At 53.5% G+C, this 19,329-nt stretch overlaps 7 protein-coding genes across 7 annotated transcripts; 3 read left to right on the forward strand and 4 right to left on the reverse strand.

The window, feature by feature from the left end:
* Positions 1-42: 42 nt before the first annotated feature.
* Positions 43-4,227, reverse strand: ATEG_02330 (RNA helicase; the record flags this gene model as incomplete). The annotated part of the gene is made up of 3 exons (XM_001211508.1): positions 43-326; positions 383-3,886; positions 3,981-4,227. The coding sequence occupies 3 exons, from the start codon at positions 4,225-4,227 to the stop codon at positions 43-45; spliced, it is 4,035 nt and encodes a 1,344-aa protein (XP_001211508.1).
* A 256-nt stretch (positions 4,228-4,483) lies between these two features.
* On the forward strand, positions 4,484-5,399 carry ATEG_02331 (DNA 5'-adenosine monophosphate hydrolase; the record flags this gene model as incomplete). The annotated part of the gene is made up of 2 exons (XM_001211509.1): positions 4,484-4,556; positions 4,651-5,399. 2 exons carry the CDS (start codon positions 4,484-4,486, stop codon positions 5,397-5,399), a joined length of 822 nt encoding a protein of 273 aa, XP_001211509.1.
* Positions 5,400-5,768: 369 nt separating this feature from the next.
* On the reverse strand, positions 5,769-6,669 carry ATEG_02332 (putative translocon-associated protein, alpha subunit; the record flags this gene model as incomplete). The annotated part of the gene is made up of 3 exons (XM_001211510.1): positions 5,769-6,030; positions 6,091-6,524; positions 6,598-6,669. The coding sequence occupies 3 exons, from the start codon at positions 6,667-6,669 to the stop codon at positions 5,769-5,771; spliced, it is 768 nt and encodes a 255-aa protein (XP_001211510.1).
* Positions 6,670-7,332: 663 nt separating this feature from the next.
* On the forward strand, positions 7,333-8,818 carry ATEG_02333 (CCCH zinc finger protein; the record flags this gene model as incomplete). Its single annotated transcript, XM_001211511.1, has 3 exons — positions 7,333-7,524; positions 7,594-7,936; positions 8,001-8,818. 3 exons carry the CDS (start codon positions 7,333-7,335, stop codon positions 8,816-8,818), a joined length of 1,353 nt encoding a protein of 450 aa, XP_001211511.1.
* Positions 8,819-9,661: 843 nt separating this feature from the next.
* ATEG_02334 (telomere-binding alpha subunit central domain protein) lies at positions 9,662-11,304 on the reverse strand (the record flags this gene model as incomplete). The annotated part of the gene is made up of 2 exons (XM_001211512.1): positions 9,662-10,972; positions 11,053-11,304. 2 exons carry the CDS (start codon positions 11,302-11,304, stop codon positions 9,662-9,664), a joined length of 1,563 nt encoding a protein of 520 aa, XP_001211512.1.
* A 423-nt stretch (positions 11,305-11,727) lies between these two features.
* ATEG_02335 (karyopherin alpha) lies at positions 11,728-13,700 on the forward strand (the record flags this gene model as incomplete). Its single annotated transcript, XM_001211513.1, has 3 exons — positions 11,728-11,964; positions 12,222-12,731; positions 12,789-13,700. 3 exons carry the CDS (start codon positions 11,728-11,730, stop codon positions 13,698-13,700), a joined length of 1,659 nt encoding a protein of 552 aa, XP_001211513.1.
* A 1,221-nt stretch (positions 13,701-14,921) lies between these two features.
* Positions 14,922-18,584, reverse strand: ATEG_02336 (cohesin subunit IRR1; the record flags this gene model as incomplete). Its single annotated transcript, XM_001211514.1, has 2 exons — positions 14,922-18,049; positions 18,116-18,584. The coding sequence occupies 2 exons, from the start codon at positions 18,582-18,584 to the stop codon at positions 14,922-14,924; spliced, it is 3,597 nt and encodes a 1,198-aa protein (XP_001211514.1).
* Positions 18,585-19,329: the final 745 nt, after the last annotated feature.

Raw genomic sequence — 19,329 nt, forward strand, 5'->3', positions numbered from 1 at the left:
AGCGATATTTACCCCGACCCAAAGAAACATAGAAACCCAACCTCACTGATCCAATCCATTAAATTCAATCAACCTTTTGACAACCTCAATCACCTGATCCGCCGTGCTATCAGTCCCACCACACTTGTCCTCCACAGCGGTCAGAGTAGGAGGACGATCAATGCGAGCGGCAATGATCTCATCCAGCATCATCCGCAAACGCGAAACCAGCACGCCGATGCGTGCCCAGCCGCGAAGGCGGAGCCAGCCGTCGACGATCAGACCGCGGCCCATGGTATCCAGATCGATCGAACCGCAGAAGAGAAGAAGAGCGTATGCGTTAAACGCTGTAAGTAATTAGCGGTATTCCAGTCGACATGCTCTCTTCCTGGCCAAAACTTACGGGTCAAGTCACGGATGAACACCTTGCTGGTGGCCATCTTGGAGAAATAGCTGAGGTACGCGGCGGCGCCGGAGTAGCTCTGCGCCGAGAAGAGCAGCGAGCTGGGGTGGATGAAGACGCGGCCGTTCTCCTGGTTGAAGTACTTGATGGTGCGTGCGTCCGGGTCGATCTCCACGGTGCCGGTGACGGAGCTGGCAAACTTCTTGTCGGGGAAGGAGATCTGGGCGAGCTGCGGCTGGAAGGCGCCGGCGACCAGGGCGCGCAGAAGGCTGCGGTTGCTGGAGTTGCGGTTCCAGCGCGGGTCAGACTCGGCGTAGTCGACGGGGAGGATGCTGGCGTCCTTGAGGGAGGTGAGGAACTGGGCCTTGTTGGAGGAGATGTCGCGGAGGGTCTGGTGGGAGAGGAAGTTGGCCGAGCACCAGGACTGTGTCTGCCAGTAGCCATGGGCTTGCACGCGCTCTGACCACTGCTGGTAGGCGGCCAGGTCGGTGAGGAGGTCGCCGTCGCCGCGGGAGAAGGATGCGCGGGCGGCGTCGGCCTCGTCGCGGCGTTCGCGCGGGGACACGAAGGGGCTCTTGACGGTGAGGATGGCGGCGATGGATACGCAGGCGTCGATGCAGCCGAAGATCGAGCCGTAAACCATGAGCTTTGCGCAGCGTAGGTCGGCCGGGATCATGGAGAGGTAGCGGCCCAGCGCGGTTAGTCGGTCGTGGTCCAGGGCTCCGACGCGGTGGAGGAAGCTGAGGGCTCCCTCGACGGCGATGCTTTCGGGCGGTGTGATGGTGTTTGCGAGGAAAGTTGCGACGTCGTCAATGCCCTGCATGGATTTGACGGACAGGCAGAGCTGCTCTAACGGGACGCGGCGGATCTCTGGATCGGGGCGAGGGGCCATGTTGGCTTCGGCTTTGCGCGTATAGAGCTTGTAGCATGTGCCGGCCCGCACTCGACCAGCACGTCCGCGGCGTTGCTTGCAAGCCGCCTGGGACGCCCAGACTTCTTTTAGTCGCACCATGTTGTCCTTCGGATCGTAGCTGGTCTCCTTGACGCGGCCGGTGTCGATGACGGCGACGACGTCTTCGATCGTGATGGAAGTTTCGGCGACGTTGGTCGCAGCAATGACTTTGCGTTTGCCCTTTGGAGGGGCGAGGAAGACGCGCCGTTGCTCGGCTGGTAGGAGCGAGGCGTGGAGAGGGAGAGGGTGGGCATTGGGGATTCGTTTCACGGCGTTTAGACACCGGTCAATCTCCAGGGTGCCCGGTAAGAAGATCAAAATACCTCCCGGTTTATCACCCAGTTGGGCATCGATGTATCGAACGGTGGATGCGATGAGCTCGTAGTTGATGCCCATGCCGACACTGCGGAGGAGCTTGCCGAGGGACTCTTCGCCCTGAGACGACGGCATATCGTCTTCGAAGTCCCGTTCGGTCAGCTCGGGCGAGAATCCTGTATCCCGGACGACGTCGTCGAGGTAGTAGTCCTCGACTGGGAACGTCCGACCAGGGATGTTCACCAATCCCACGTTCTGACGGCCACCGAAGTACTTGATGAAGATATCGGCATCAAGGGTGGCACTCATCAGGATGATTTTGATATCCTTGCGGTGACGGACGACGTCTCTCAAGAGGGCGAGCAGAAAGTCCGTGTCGAGACTCCGCTCATGGACCTCATCGACTACCACATGAGTGACATCGGAGAGAGAGCCCGCAACATTGCCGTCTGCGCCACTTGCAGATTGGATCCGACGAAGTAGCACACCAGTTGTGACGAATGTGATCTTGGTCACGCCCGATTTGACCTTGGAGTCTCCTCGAATGACATATCCGACTTCATCACCCACTGAGGAGCACCGTTCATCACTCACTCGATCCGCTAGACCAAGGGCAGAGATTCGTCGGGGCTGTGTACACACGATGTTTGCAATGGCGCCCAGGCCACGCCTGATCATATCGTCCAGCACGAACTGGACAGACTGGGTACTCTTACCGCTACCAGTCTCACCAGAGATGATAGTGACTTGGTTCGTGTTCACAGCACTTATTATAGCGTCTTGGATGTTCCATGCCGGAAGCGACTGGCGCTTCCGAGTCATTTCCTGTTGCGCTTTGGTAGTTTGCCTAGCTTCCCACGCCTCCCGGAGCGAGACGCTCTGAGGAGACTCTGGCTGCCAGCTGAGCTGCTTAGCTTTCTTACGCGACTGCCGTGTCGGTAGTTCCATGGTGGTTCCCGTCGTCGTTTGAGATGCAGTGACGGTGGAAATGTCGCGCAGTTTGCCTGGGTTATCCATGATCAATGGTAGATTGCTTTCCATCCAGTCTAGGATATTATATATCATTGGTTCCCCGAGGAAGTTTTCCTCAGCATGTTTCACTGCTTGACGGATGGCGCTGAGTCGTATATATGAAGGGATGCTCTTGGCCTGAATCGAGATAACGGGCACCGAGGACGGGTAATGTCCCGATGGTCTCTGGAATCGAAAGCTCAAAGCCTCGAACAGGTCCGAATCCTCGCCCTTAATCTCACAGACCTTGGGAGATCGTCGCGAATAGCGCTCGCCAAAAATAGCTTCCAGGGTTTCTTGTTCCTCGTCCCAAGAGTCTTCGTCCGAAGACGTAGAGCCGACTGGGGAAACTTCACCGTGTACCAGAGTAGTCTGCAGGAACTCGGCCGCCGCAAGCTCGTCGCCCTTGTTGCTGTCCAAAATCCGCGAGCAAATATCGGCAGGATAGCCCATAGAGGCAAGACGTTTGGTCTTACTCTCCCTTGCCAGGTCATCACTGGCAAGACTCACGCCAGCGGAGTACCCCTCTGGCAGACACCAACTAGGAAGATCATCTTCAGGAACGTATATAAGAAGCCATTCGAGGACTTCCTCGCGATCCTTGCATGCGGCAGTGGCCTCTTCCACATGGCTGCGGCGAAAGCCGAGCCCCGTAAACTCATTGATGATAGTCTTGCACTCGGCTTCAGGAATTCGCACGTTATACGGATTCCATATCGCATGTTGCCGCAGAAGCCCTTCAATCTCCCGTCGCGCTTTGCTCCCCAAATCCACCTTGGGGGCGTTGGACCACAGCCTCCGTCCTTTGTTGTCCCCACCGGACGATCCAAGACCCAAATCGATCCTGGTCTCTTTCGATTTGGCCTGTGTCTTTTCGCGCTCCTTCCGCTTCTTTTCCAGATCTGCGGCAGCACTCTCACGTTCTTGTTTCGCCAGAAACGGGTCGGCTTCGTACATCCAGCCCTTCCCTTCTTTTGTATCCGCCGCCTTTAACTGGGCGAACTCATTCTTCCATAGCTCTTTATACGTCGGTGGAAGCATCATGTGCAGATTTCGCATGTTACACACCCGGTAGAGCGCGTATGTTGCAGCGAAATGACGTGCTTCCAGCGCGGTAGCTTGCGCCGCCAGGTGCCTGTGGGACGGGGGCAGCCTCATCGGCGGCAGTGTGATGGTTTCCCGAGTCTTGGGATCGACGCGCTTCAGAATGACGGACGACACGTAACCTTCGGGGGTTTTGCTCTGCAACACAGGATATCAGATCAGCCGGCCCGTACTGTCGGCGCAACGCAGCGTCGCACGTCTCTCCAGCGCACTCACCATTGTATACTCGGGCTTCTCCCATTTCTGCTTCTGACAATGCTCCGACAGCATATTCACCGGCAAACTTGGCCAGTCCCAGGAGGCGCCTCCGATCATCTGCTTCACAGATGGCCTTCTTGGGCTCCTCGGTGGGCGCCTGCGGTTTCTTCGCCGTTTTCTGCCGACCGTTCAGCCGCAGCTTTGGCTTGCTTAGGTCCCTGGGTTTGGGACCTCCACGGGCGTCGCCCTTCTTCTTGGGGCCCATTGCTCCGTGAATCTGGCGATTGTTCGATTATCTGACGCCCGTGGAGCTCGTCAGTCTCGAAATGGGGGAAGGGTGTTGGTGGAAGATGATGTTGGGCTGTCCCGCACTGGATTATTTTTCATTTGCGGGGAGACTTCCGACGGCGGTCTAGCTCTCCGCATATCTTCACTCGACTCTATCCTTCCCACCAGCCATGCAACGACCACCGCTGGGGTTGTCGACTCCTGAACTACTCTATAACAGTTGATTACCCAAAATGAACAAGGAGAGCCCTGCAGACGCTGATATCTCCGAGAGACATGCAGCGAACCCCGCGAAGAGAGACGCATGTACGTGCGACAGACATCCCGCAAAGCATAGCAGCCCTTCCGCCTCACGGAACGCTACATTTCTCTAGCACTGCATGATGTTAACTCTATCCAGTCGCAGAGCTCCTAGCCCCCAAACCCAAGCACCCAAAGCCCAGCCACGACAGTTCATCCTCGCTCGGCGCAAAGCTGAAGCGCCTCGGTGGCCCCCGCGACGGCCTAGGCGCCTACATCGCCCATCCAGAAACCTATCCGACCAGCGTCGTAATCTACCACAACGATGACTTCGTCGCAATCCATGACCTCTTTCCCAAGTCGTCGCTACATCTTCTCCTGCTCCCGCGCGATCCGTCCAAGACCCATCTTCACCCGTTCGACGCCTTCGAGGACGCCGAGTTCCTAGCCAAGGTGAAGGCCGAAGCGAAGAAGCTGCGCACTCTGGCGGCTGGCGAGCTGCGACGGAAGTACGGCAAGTTCTCAGCCCAGGACCGAGAGCGACAGCAGGCGCTGGATGCGGATCCGCCGCTGGAGGAGCTTCCCCCGGGGCGCGACTGGGAGCGCGAGATCATGTGTGGCATTCATGCGCGTCCGTCCATGAACCATCTACATGTGCATGTCATATCGGTCGATCGATATAGTGACCGGTTGAAGCATAGGAAACATTACAATAGTTTCTCGACGCCGTTCTTTGTGCCTCTGGAGGATTTTCCGCTGGCGAAGGATGACGTTCGGAGATATCCGGAACGCGAGGGCTATCTAAAGAAGGATTATGTCTGCTGGGCTTGCAGGCAGAATTTTGGAAACGGATTCTCTAGGCTGAAGGCACACCTGGCAGAGGAATTTGATCGGTGGAAGCGGAGGTAGACTGACAATTGTCGTAATTCTTATGCAGTAATCGGGAGGGGGGCGCGATCATTACTGTGTGGGCAGTTTGGAGGATCTGTTTCTGAACATTAATAGCATTGACGGGACCGGCACGAATCGTGAACGCTGTCTTGCATGCGGTGCTATAGTAGCTACACTGACAAGGCACAAGCATATAAATAAATGTACACGCTCCAGTCATATATAGTAGCAATAACTTATGGCGGATCACATTCTCAGTCATCTACAGCCTCAAGTTCACTAGAATCAACCGGAAACGACACGTTGGAGCGCCATGATAGGACACACCCACAGGTCCTTCCGTGTCCTCCCTTCGTTCCACTCGACCTGAAAACATGGCTGCGCCACTTAGACACGGGTGCGGGAGCGACCCTTGACCTTCCGGGCCCCAGGGCGGTTGATGTGGTGGTCGGGGATCCATTCGGCATTGTAGGTAGTGGCCGAAGAGACAGCGGGGGTCTCCTCCTCGGGCTTCTTGGCGACGGCGGCCTTCTTCTCGGCGGGCTTTCCGGCCTTGCGCTTCTGGGGGAAGTAGGGGGCGATCCACACGGCGTAGAAGAAGTAGACGACACCACTGAAGGAAGCGAGGAGGAAGAAGTACAGGAAGATACTAATGTAGACGGTTAGCGATCCAGCGCAGCTTTCAGGAGGGCGAGCGAACGAGACTCACATCTGAGGATCGAAAATGCTGGTCTCCGGTTCCACGACGCTGACAGTTCCGTTGTAGGCGTAGACGGTGAAGAAACGACCCTCACTGTCGGAAACGATAGAAGCGAGGCTCAGTCTCAGATCCTGGGGGTGCATCTCGTTGGTGAAGCTGTAGCTCAGGCTCTCGGTCTCGCCAGCGGGGATCTCCACGCCATAGCGGGTCGCGGTCAGGTTACGGACGATCTGGCTGTTCTCCTCATCCAGAGTGGACAGAGTGCCACCGAGGAAGTTCACCGTCACAGGGGCCGGCTCATCGTTGGTAAAGGTGATGAGGGCCTGAGTAGGGTGTCCATTGACCAGCTTCACGCCAAAGATCTCCGAGGCAGGGAAGGAGGCTTTGGCGGTCAGAGCCAGCTGAGGGGCATCGGCAGACTGCTCGGCCTTCTCAGCAGAGCCCTATTAGTGCAATTAACCGGTTAGCAAACCCAATTGAGAGCCAGACACCGCGAGGAGAGATTCCAGAACATACAGCAGCCAGACCACCACCAATCAAGGCCTGAACGGACAGCAAGGCCAACGACAGGAAGCTGAAGCGAGCCATTGTGACAGGAGAGTAAGACCAGAGATAAACCGACGGTGAAACGAAGGACAGGAAGAAGGAAAGAAGAGAAGAGGAGGAAGGGGGGCGGGGGAGGAGGAAGAGGAGGAGGGCAGATGTTGGATGTTCCAAACAGGGAGGGAGTTTGTATGGATTTCTCCACGTAGGCGTTTACAGCGCACGCTGAGTCATCTGTTCCCCCATGCGACACTGTGAGTGGAGGACGCTTACCGCCTGCAATGATTATTGGAGCTCTCTTTTTTTGCCCGTAGAATCTGCAGGTCCAATGAGTTTCTATAAATCAATCCAAGTTAAAATTATTATTGCTGTCAAGTGAAGGCGATCGGACTGGAGTGAATTCCTTCAGAGTCATCCTCTTCTTTCACTTTCCTCTCTCTTTTTCCTCTACCTCTCGCTATAAAACGTCCCATCTCCCTCCATCATCGTTTCTAATAATACCTACCTCGCCTCCGGTCTGAAGACTATCTCCGGACCTCTCTCCGCAAAATCGCATCCCCATCACACCTCTAAGCGCCCACTACACCCCCATCCTAACACCATGACTGCATCGGCGTACTACGAACGCTATAAGCAATTGACCTCCATAGAACAGGCGAAAAACACATTGATCGAGGTAGGCTTCCACTCCTGCTAATTTCCGTCCGAATGTCGCGAAAGCAATCCGTTGACCATGTCGATTTCCTCATCGTCCAGGACCTCCTCGAACGAGTGACCGAGCTTGAAGATGCATACAAACGCGAGAAATTAGACCGTGAACGGGAAACCCGGTTTAATCGTGATATTCAACTCCATGAGATGGAGCTGATGGATCAGATCTCCAGAATCAAATCAATTATGGTGAGCTCGTTAAGGACTCCCCCTTGTTGCGCGGCAGACTGGACTAATGCTGTTGTCGCGCGCTTACAGGATCGTGAACCCTTCATAGTTGTTCTTCTCGATGGTGGCGGTATCATGTTCAAGGACGAATATCTGCAAATGGGAGCGCAAGGAGGTCGGAATGCCGCCGCAAAGCTGCATGCTGCACTGCAGGAATATGTCACCGGCAGCTTCCCCGGCATCAACTCCCCCAAGATAATAACCAAGATGTACGTCAACCTGAAGAATTTGGGTGAGCTCTGTGTCCGCGGTGGGATTACCACAGAACCGTCCTTGATCGAGGAATTTGCCCGCGGTTTCAACGGGAGCTTCCCCCAGTTTGACCTGGTGGACATTGGAGTTGACAAGGAGAGTGCGCATGATAAGATTGCGGGTATGTGCTTCTTGCTCTCCATTCTAACGATGATGTTGCTGACCACACGGCTCACGTCTTGCAGAGGCCTTTAAACTTAACCTATACAACTGTCACTGCCACCAGATTTTCCTGGGATGCTCGCAGGACAACGCATACGCCCAGATTCTGAATGAAACATTAATCGATAGAGACCTCATAGGACGCGTGTCTTTGATTGAGGGACTGCCGTTTGGATCAGAGCTGGAGGCCATCAAACCCTCTTACAGAATCACCAAGTTCTCCGATCTCTTCCGGGATTCCAAAATCACCGTTTGGGCACCCTGGAAAGCGGCTGTCGCAAGCAAACCTCGTTCCCACCTCACTCCGTCGCCGAGCCAGCCGGCCGCCGTCCCCATGACACGTACCTCGACCAGTACATCGAACGGTAAACAGCGCCCACGTATCGACCGAGCCCGCCCGTACCCCCAAGCTTGGGCGAATTCCAGGTGGTGCGATCGAAATCATCGGCTCCACAGCCTCCCTAAGATCGTGGAACGCAACAGATACGGCCAGCGCGTAGATCGACTGGATTTTAAGGCCATTCCCCGAGACGAGATCACCCGCCTCAAGAAGTTGAAGCTCTGCAATTTCTACTTCCTCCAAGGCGAATGTCCCAACGACAACTGTCACCATGATCATTCGCGCAAACTGACCAAGTCTGAGCACTTGGTGCTGACCGCTATTGCCCGCATGACTCCGTGTCGGTACGGCTTAGACTGCGATGATCCTGAATGTATGTATGGACATCGCTGTCCGCAGAGCGAGCCCGGTAAAAAAGACTGCTTTTGGGGCGACAATTGTCGTTTCGATGTCTCTGCACATGGTATCGACACAAATATTGTTAAGGTGACAAAGGTCTAGCCTTTCAATATACTCACCGCGTCGGATCCTGCTTTCTTCGTCCGAAATGTCGCTCCATCTGGCGTCGGCGGTCCTATTAAATGATTAAATTTTAGGGATGACATTTGCATCGTTGCTCCATCTACCTAGTTTATGACTTTTGAATCTTTCACGCCCGGTACATTCATTTGCGGCACAATATCTTTTTCTGCTCCATTCTAAGCTTTCCGCGTCGTTGTTGTCAATAAGCATTCCGGTTTTGGAGTCTGTATCAATACTGCCATATGTCAGCAAAGTAGGTAGGATGACCTTTCGATGCTGGCCTTTGATCATGTTTGTGGTTTTAGGGGTCTTTAGGGTTCGCCGATCTTGTTCTATTTCCTATCTGTAATTTTATTCAAATGCTTCATTAGTAGAATGCTTTAAGTATAAACATTGAAGAGCATCGGCCTTGCTATACCGCAATGCATCCAGGAAAGTAGTACATCAAAATATATTCCAGGGTATAATAATCAAGAATGAATGGTCGTTTGAAACATGGCGTATCGCTGCTCCCACCCGAAGCAGTCATCTTGAGTGCACTCGGCTTCGTCTTCGTCGGTATCGTTCACGCTTGCGCGGTGGCCACATACAACGCCATACTCTTGGATGCAGCAATCAAACGCGAGGGAAGACACGGGGCCGATTTTACGTTGGTGGTCTTGCTCGCACTTTTCAGCAGCTTGCGTCTTCTTCTCTTCTAAGTCGCCCCAGAGAATGAATAGCTTCTCCCGAAGGTCCTTCAACGCGCCGTTGTTACTCCGCAGGCTGAAGTTACACACTCAAGTCAGAATCGGTAACTTCTGGAACACAGCACGCTAGCACTTACTCGCACGCATCAAGGCTTAGGAGACACTGCGCTGAATTGTTATCAACATATAGTTTCATTCGCTCTCTCGGCTGTCCGGTGGGAGGTGAAGTGGCACTCTCAACGAGGAGACAGAAGCGCCATTCCCATCGAATAGGACGTTCGTTCGACCAGCGACGGTCATTACTGGAATCCTCCGGGACCGCAAAATCCTCTAATTTAGGAGGAAAGAAGTCAACGACGCGGACGGTGGATCGGTAGCTGAGATTTTGGAACGGTAGGCGGTAACTGATACCGTCTGGGGAAATATTGTTATGCGATTCATTGTGTAAGATATCTTCAATCGTGCGGCAGGGTGTGAAAAAACTTGCTTTGACTGCCGTTGTGGACAAATCAGCTCCATAGATCCGTTCATTTGTAGAGGTTGTCATACCATTCTGGTTAACAGATGGCTGCTTCTTAAGAACGAGTGGGTGTTGGCCTTGTTCCCTCCTCTCTTCCGCGGGCTTTCGTGGTTTGTTTTTAGATTTTTTGGCTCTGGAGGCTGATCGGGCTTCTTCCACTGCCTTTCGTTTCGGATTCTGCTTCCAGTACATTTCCTTGCGCCGCAGCAGTTCCTTGGCCCGGTCATTGCTCGCAGCATCGACCAGCTCTATGTGGATATTGTCATTGTCTGTGTGAATGACGCCCTCAAACTTCGAGTCATACTCCTTGATGCGAACATTGGTGAGCTGAACAAACTCCCCTTTAAGCAGATCCCGGGCATAGCTTGCATGAGGCTCCCAGAGAAGCACGGGAAGGGTCATTTGGCCGGAGGGGCCCGGCCATGTTGTCTTCCAGCTCTGATAATTATATTGGTCTCCTTCAAGACCGACGTCATCTTCTGAAGCATAAGCTCGCAACTTTCGGTTGGAGGTGTAATCAGTGACATACGCCAGAGTCTTGTAGCTGTCACGAGTGTCAACCTTGATTATCTCGCATACAAGATCCACGAAAGTGCCTGGTCGTCGAAGATCTTTGATGAGAGAGAATTCCCGTTGCCCGCGCGGTCGTGACTTGGGGGTTGATATGGAGGTTGATTCCAGCGCGTTGTAGGATGCGGAAGGCACCACCGTTGGAGTCGTCTCATCGCGGAACTTCTTCGTCCCAGCCATTTGTTCAAGCAGGGCCCGGCAACGTCTTGTCTCGGGATGAGTCAATTCAAAGGGGACCGGCCCACAGAGGGGAGTCGCGGTAGCTGTAGGGTCCGCATGATGACGGAAGATTGCCCAGGGGGCATTTCGATCTTGAGCCACTACGCCCAGTGGTTTCCCATTGAATTGTCTCAGCTGCGAAGTGGGTTAGTCTGTAGTCTGGATGCAACGAATTGCTGTGATTAACGAACCCAGATGCCTCTGAGTAGTATTACGTCTCCGTTCTGGACGGGAGGCAGTTGGCTCTCGTCATCTTTAAAGTACTTGATCTTCAACCCGTCCCAGGTGTGCCCGTTGTTCAGGTCAGAATCCTTAATGGTGAATGTAATGCAACTGGAGGAGCCTTTAGACTTCCACACGCCGCCAAACACGTCAACGACCACTCCGACGACGCTGACCGACCCGGATGACGTGAGGGCTGTGGGGATGTCGAGGAGTCGCGTGGAAGAGGCAGGGGCCGGCACCATGGTTCGCCTGTGCAGACTAGAAAAGGAGAAAATCCATCGCTGAGACTGTCTTCACGACAACATCAACAAAAGCGATGCATACAACGCGTCGGCGGTTAAGTTCGCTTAGGCGGGTGTGGCGCTTGTGGAGAGCGGCCGCAACCAGCAGCCAATCCCGTGACTTGCGACCTCCCACCTCCGGCGTATCACCACTTTTTTCCCCTCCTCCCTCCCCGTCTCTCTTTTCCTCCCGCTCCCCTCTGAGGCTGTTCGTTTGCCCTTCATATTCTTTCCCACCGGGCATCCATCTCTCTCGAATACTCTTGCCTGTATTCTCCACTCCTCTCCCCCGTGCTCCGTTTAACCTCCTCCCTCTCACCCCTTCTGCTCTCCCTCATCCGTCGTCGTCCGCTTTGTTTTCACCCCTCAGTGCCCTAAGCAACCATGGCGGAACGCTACATCCCCGAGCATCGTCGCACTCAATACAAGGCCAGGAACCAGTTCCGGCCGGACGAACTCCGTCGTCGTCGTGAGGAACAGCAAGTCGAGATTCGGAAGCAAAAAAGAGATGAAAACTTGGCCAAGAGGAGAGGTATTCAGACCCGGGATGGTGGTATTGGCGTCGGCGGTGGCATGGGTGCCACCGAGAGTGATGACGAGGCCAGCGCCATTGAAAGCGAGGTATGTATTTGATGCTTGTCTCCTGTCATTGTTTTGTTGTTGTTTTTCGGTCCCTCTCCCCCCACACTCTCTTTATTTTGCTTTTCCATCATAGGCTCAGCTATGGCGAGCTTTTCACCGCCCTATCTCCCGTTGCTACGGGATAGTTTCATATTGCACACTTTGAAGCACATTCACCCCCAGCACGATCGAAAACTTTTTGTTATTCATTGAATCTCTGATCGATGGTGAAATAAAGACTAACAATATGGTTTCAGCTCAATGTCGAACTGCCCGAGATGGTCAAGGGCGTCTTCTCCGATCAGATTGAGTCCCAGATCCAAGCCACAACGAAGTTCCGGAAGCTCCTTTCCAAGGAGCGGAATCCTCCCATCGAGCGTGTCATTGAGACTGGAGTTGTGAGCCGCTTTGTCGAGTTCCTCCGCTCTCCCCACACCCTGGTCCAGTTCGAAGCCGCCTGGGCTTTGACCAACATCGCCTCCGGCTCTGCCCAGCAGACCCAGGTTGTCATCGAGGCTGGCGCCGTCCCCATCTTCGTTGAGCTTCTGAGCAGCCCTGAGCCTGACGTCCGGGAACAGGCCGTCTGGGCTCTTGGTAACATTGCTGGTGACAGCCCTCAGTGCCGTGACTTTGTCCTCAACGCTGGCGCCCTGCGTCCTCTGCTGAACCTGATCAATGATGGCCGGAAGCTGAGCATGCTCCGCAACGCCACGTGGACTCTGAGCAACTTCTGCCGTGGCAAGACCCCTCAGCCTGATTGGAACACTGTATGTTGTCCCAGTCCCATATCAATCTCGCTGTATTTATCTAACGCCCTCGTGTAGATTGCCCCTGCTCTCCCTGTCCTCGCTAAGCTCATCTACATGCTTGACGATGAGGTCCTGATTGACGCTTGCTGGGCCATCTCCTACCTCTCCGACGGTGCCAACGACAAGATCCAGGCTGTTATCGAGGCCGGCATCCCTCGCCGTTTGGTCGAACTTCTTATGCACGCTTCTACTTCCGTCCAGACCCCCGCTCTGCGGTCTGTGGGTAATATCGTTACCGGTGATGATGTCCAGACTCAGGTCATCATCAACTGTGGTGCCCTTCCTGCCCTTCTGTCCCTTCTGAGCTCCACGAAGGATGGAATCCGCAAGGAGGCCTGCTGGACCATCTCCAACATCACTGCTGGTAACTCCAGCCAGATCCAGTCTGTTGTCGATGCCGGTATCATTCCCCCATTGATCAACCTGCTCGCCAATGGCGACTTCAAGACCCGCAAGGAAGCTTGCTGGGCCATATCCAACGCCACCTCTGGTGGTCTCCAGAAGCCCGATCAGATCCGCTACCTCGTTTCTCAAGGATGCATTAAGCCTCTTTGCGACCTCCTCGCTTGCCCTGACAACAAGATCATCCAGGTTGCGCTGGATGGTCTTGAGAACATCCTTAAGGTTGGCGAGATGGACAAGGAGGCTGCTCAGAGCGGCGATTCTCGCGTCAACCGCTATGCCTTGTTCATCGAAGAGGCCGGTGGTATGGAGAAGATCCATGACTGCCAGAACAACGCCAACGAGGAGATCTACATGAAGGCCTACAACATCATCGAGAAGTACTTCTCGGACGAAGACGAGGCTGGCGGTGACATTGACGAGCTTGCTCCTCAACAAACGCAGACCGGGTTCACTCTCGGCACCGCCCAGCAGCAACCCGGCGGATTCAACTTCGCCAACGGAAACGACTCTATGGACATGTAAAAGCGGGTTATTAAATGCAATTAATTTGAGCCAAATGAGATATGGGATATCTTGTTTTGATTCTGCTTCCTTTAGACCCTACGACAAGCCTTATCAGCTTCCGTATTGACCAAAATCCGTTCGCCTTACCGTTCATGAAGCTCTGATATCCGACCTATCTCCAACCCTCGACTATCAGTCCTTGACGTGTCCGAAGCGAGAAGGGAAAACCGCAGACTCTATTTCTCTTCCTCCGTTTTCTCTTGTTATCTGACCCCCGCTTTCCCCTTCTTGACCTGCGATTCTGATTTCGAGCAAGACACGTTTGTCTACCCATTATTCTTTTCACGCTATATCCCTTTTTCCAGTACCCTCCCCCTCCCCTCCCCCAAAATTCACCCTTTGCCATGAATTCGCCCCGATTTGGACAGTCACGATAAACAAGATTCACCATCATGTATCCCTCCATGTCCTTTTGATTCCCGTCGTAGCATCCCCATACACAGGCGCAATTGTTTGTTGATTCGGCTTTATCTTTTGTGCGACTTCTTTCCTCGTTTCTGCTGTTTATTCTTCGTGGCCCCTTGGACAAGGCTGCTGGTGCGGGTGGTCTTTCGTGTGAACTCCGGTCTGGTCCAACGTCAATCCTGTCCAAAAGACTACAAATTCCATATGCACTATTGTCCGTTTTGAATGTTCAGCTCCCTCCGGCATTTCCATTAGATGACGTAGTTTCATGTGTGTTGGAAGTACGATGGATCTCCCTAGTTTTGATGACCCCGGAATGCTGCACGTCTACCTTGTTGTTTCTCGCCTCGATGTTCGGTCAATCCACGGCAACGCTTCTTCTATATTAGCTTGGGGTTCCTCAGACCCTATTCCTGCTGGCCAATATCGTCGTTTAGAAGGAGATTGACAAATCAGATATCGGTATATACAGCCAAAATAGAGTACATTGGAAGAACTTCGCATTGGATCAGAATACTCCAAAGGTTACGCCAGCACACACAAAAGCGCAAGACACCGAGCTGGGGAAGTAATGTCGCCCACTGATATGGAAGAAATATCAGGAACGAACTAGGTGCTTTCAAATGAGAAGCATTCGCAAAGTGTCAAGGTCAGATAGAAATAGACAAGAAAACACAGTGATATCGAGCTACATCCCAGAGAACCGCATTCCGTTGTCAGACCCACATAAGAGGAAAAGAGAATAGAACAGAAAATACTGAGAAGATTAATCAATCAATCCCCCATAACTTCGTCCTCGTCTGAAACCGGTGGTACGAGGTTGTCAAACTCATCTTCATTCTCTCGATCAATGTCATCGTTCTCGAGAAGGCCTCGAGCGCGCAGATCTTCCTCATCATCTTCCTCGATATGAGGACGTTGTTCAGGTTCGTCTTCGTCGTCCACGTCGTCCACCCTCTCCGCAGACTTGGAGTTCTCTGGCCGCTTGCTGGAGGCGCTTTTGTCCTTTGCGGCAGATTGCTTGCTCTTGGGTTTGCTGGAACGTGCGCTCTTTGGTTTAGGCTCAGCCAGGAAGGCGACGACTTCGCGATAGTTGCTGCCCAGGTGATCCTTATGCTTAGATAGCTTTTTCTTCAACTGACCACGATGGGGCCCGGATGCGTCGATAATGCGGCCAATAATTGCCAGAACGATTTTACCAGTCAGTTCACAAAGTCGTTGTTCGGCCACTATGCCAGACCGCAGACGCTCGTTGATCTTGGCCTCATCTTCAGCATCGGATTCGTCCTCGTCATCACCAGGCTCTTTCTCCACATCGGAATCAGACAGCGGCTCGTCCTCAGCGTCAGGCTCAATCGGAATACGGATTTTCTTAATATAGGCGCGCTCCGCGATGCCGTGAATCTTGGTAATGAGGGACTGAAGGTCACCAGTGATTTCATGAATCAGGCTTTGTTTTTGGAGAAGCACATCCTCGTCGTTAGCTGCCATCTGTCCTGCATGGCGGAGAGTACCAAATAACGTTTGGAGGTCCAGGAGGTTGGTGGTTGCCGCAAAACGGATATCATCTAAGCCAGAACGTTGCTTCATGATAGCAACCAGAGTCGTCACAAACGTCTCGCGATTCTGGGTCAAAGTCTCGAAATACGCAGTGTTCAAATTTGCGTTGCCCGAATTCAGGGAAGCGGTCAAAGACTGGACTTTCCACATGAAGTAGAGCAATAGTGTACGTATGCTGCACGTCACCAGCTCCGTTTCTGCGTTGGCTATCTCCTCATCGTCCTCATCTTCCCGCAGACCACGCTTGGCCAGGTGCATGAGAATGTCGAAAGGTGCTTCTGAGCTATTTTTCTTCTTGCCTTTCGACCGCGCAGGGATGGATTCTAGGGCCTGCACGCAGTCCGTCACACTGGCGAGGTTGAAGATTCGCATCACGGTGTTGGTGAGATTGTTCAGAGTCGGCGCGGATATCGATGTGCCCTCAGTGACTTCCTTCTTCTGGTACAAGGTATTGAGGGTCTCCGCCATATTTTCCCACAGTTCCTGAACTTTACTGTCCAAGGCTTCGCGCATGTCATCGGAGCTTCTTGCGTGCAAGAAAGCCACGCTAGCCTCAGCGAGCACATCCTGGTCAGAGTGAGTGAGGAATTGCTTGTTGATGTCGTTCAACAATGAGATGTAGGCGGTGGCGTCCTTCTGGATATCCTGAATCTTCTCAAGATCGACCAGATGTTCCAGGCGCAAAACAGTAGATGCGGCTTCTGGTACAGAGCCGAACTTATTCAGCAACTGCGGTATGATTTGCGCGAGGTTGTGTGCGATCTCCTCTTGAAGTTCAGGTATTTTGTCAGCCAAGGCCTTGACCTTTCGGCCTCTTCTGTCAGTGTTGGACTTAGCAATTTCAAGAACGCGGAGTTTGACAGCCGAACACAAGACTTCCAAGAGGATTGCTTCCTGTCCTTCTTGTAGCTTGTATAGTTTTCGGACCGTTCCAACAGCATCATCCTCACTGGGATCGTCTGAAATCTGGGAATGGTCGTATAGAAGATATCCAGCCAAAGTCTGCCATTGGGCAAGGTCCTTGAGGTGTGGGTAGATCGCTTCAGTTGCCAGCATGAATCGTGAATCCACGGATGTGCCTGAAAGAGCATCCCTTGGGGCAGTAATCTCTCTGTCAGCTTCAGGTTCCTCGGCCGATTCGTCGTAGGCACTAAGGATGTCGGCAAGGCATTTGAACTTGATCCAAGAGCGCTTGGGGGATTCGAAATCGTCTTCATCCTCGTCGCCAAACAAGTCATTAGCTTCATCACGGACTTCTTTAATTGTCGATTCATAAACATCCTCGACGTTGGAGGCAAAGAATCCACCCGCCGCCTTGCGGATGCGAGGCTCTGCATCGAATACGAGTCTTCCAATCGTATCGATATCAGCCGGCTCAAGCAGCTCACCGTTGCGCATGTAACCAGCTAACTGAATGGCAGAGGCACGCACGCCGACGTCGGTATCGAAAGCGGCCACCTCAACGACTCTCTCGCGGAAGCGGCTAGTAAACGGGTGCAGGCTCCCAACATTACCTTTGTCGGCATAGAGGCTGTTCAGTTCATTTAGCACAACGGATCTTGCATGGACAGAGGGGTCCGACAGAATCCATCCAAAGTATCGCAGAAACTGCCCCTCCATGAAGAACTCCCTGTAGGAGCGGATCCATTGTCCCAGTCCAGCGAGACACACCGCGCGGATGATGGGATCGATGTCACGGTAACGGTGGACAAACACAATGTTCACACCATCCTTGATGTATTCATCCACTATGTCCAACTTCTTCTCGCCTTCTTTAATTGCATCTTCGATAGCGGCCGCTCTACCTTTGTTGACAGACTTCTTTTTCTTTTCATTCTCGAGCTGCTTGCGGGAAGTAGAAAGCGAGGTCATCAACTGCTGAGCAATGTCGCAAAAGGTGTTCATGATCGCGACGGCAGCCACGGTTGAAGTATGCCGGAAAGGCCGACAGTGGCAAGAGGACAATGCAGAGAGCCAGATTTGAAGATTTTCATAAAGTGCTGGGTCGTCATAAAGGATCGACGAATGGTGGAGAGTTTGGATGAGAGCGCGGTAGAAATCTTCCAAAACCGGCTTGAACGCCCTGAACTTCCGGGCCTTGGAGACGAGAGGGTAGTCTTCGGAGATTCCTTCTTCCTTGTATTGTTCCTGGATGTCCGCGACCGTCTCCGGTGCGTGGTCTGGGTCGTTGATAGCATCATCGTTCACTTCGACATATGTTCCGGCACATCGGAGGACGAAGTTGACCATCGCTTTCATCGCAGCCACCTGGTTATTCTGGTACTGGGTGAGCCAGTCGGCTGCAGTCGTTTCGGTATTGCGGCCCTTTCCAAAGACCTCAGCTGGAGGTGCAGGCGTATAATTAGCCAACACTGCAAAATGGACGGAGAATGAGAGGCAGGCCTTACCATAGAGACCCGTTTCACCAGCCGCCAAGCTGGGGCGTACTTTGTGCTTTCTAGACGACTTCTTTCCATTGACAGCGGGGCGAAAGGCTAGCTGACTACCAATTCCATTGGCAGCGACCTTCGGTTTCTTTGCACTGCGAGGCTTGGGTTTCGACTTGGACCCAGATGTTCTCCGAGAAGCCTTGCGCGCGGCACGTTTCCGTTCTCGCAATTCTTCCTCGTCTGGTTCGTCATCATTCGCATCGTCCGAGTCGGATTCTGACACGTCCTGGTCATCGTCTATGTCTTCGTCGTTATCTGGGTTGGTGGGATCCCGCTTGCGCTTCGAGCCCGTCGCGTCGCCATAGCTGCTGGAGTATAATTCGGGTCTGCGGGTCATGCGTCCAGACTTCCTTCGGTCTGTTGAAGGCGGGATGGTGTCTTGGGTAGCCTCCGGATGAAGGTCTGGCAGTTGCGACTCAGTATCCATGTTGGGCGCGGATATGGAACACTATGTAACAATCGACAAGTTAATCATGGGGGCTGAATCACGTAGTCACGCGTCTTCAAAGGGGGTAGAATGAGTCTAGCGTACTTAAATGGATTTAAAAGTTCTATTGACGTTGACGAGCAGATGGAATCAACGCGGTGTCAAAGTTGGCGGTTGTTTCCCGCGTCGCGCGTTTGGCGGTTCCGCAGTGGACGGGGTGAAATAAAACCGCACAAGCAATTGTATTCCGAGCCAAGAAGACGCAAGTATGTGTGAGTGACAGCTTCGAGGGGAAGGGTGACCCGGTGGGACTCGAAGGAGGGATGAGGAGGAGGACGGCGGGGGAGAAGACGGAGCGAGATGAGATGGTTTGACGGCAGGACGACGCGCCTTGATGCCTGGGTGCCTGGGGGTTGTGTCGGGAGGTTCGGTGCCTGAATGCCTGAAGGCGGTGAAAATGGTGGTAATTTTGGTAAAATACAGGGTCTGACAGGGGTAAGATTACGGGAGGGAAACGAGATCACATGTGGCCGAATGGGGCCTAGCGCGGCTGAGTCATGGGGGGCGGCGCATAGCCCTAGCCCTGGACCCTCTGCGGAGAAGACAATATTATGCCGTAATGAGAACCACCTTCGACTCCATCGTCCGTTGCACACCACCGCCGCCATTGCGCTGTATGGGACGGCCAAGACCTGCAAATTGGCTCTGCACACTCACGCGCTTCAAAACCCCGCTTCCGGCCGGC

This window comes from Aspergillus terreus, genomic scaffold (assembly GCF_000149615.1).
Source record: "Aspergillus terreus NIH2624 scaffold_3 genomic scaffold, whole genome shotgun sequence".
NCBI classification, from domain to species: Eukaryota; Fungi; Ascomycota; class Eurotiomycetes; order Eurotiales; family Aspergillaceae; genus Aspergillus; species Aspergillus terreus.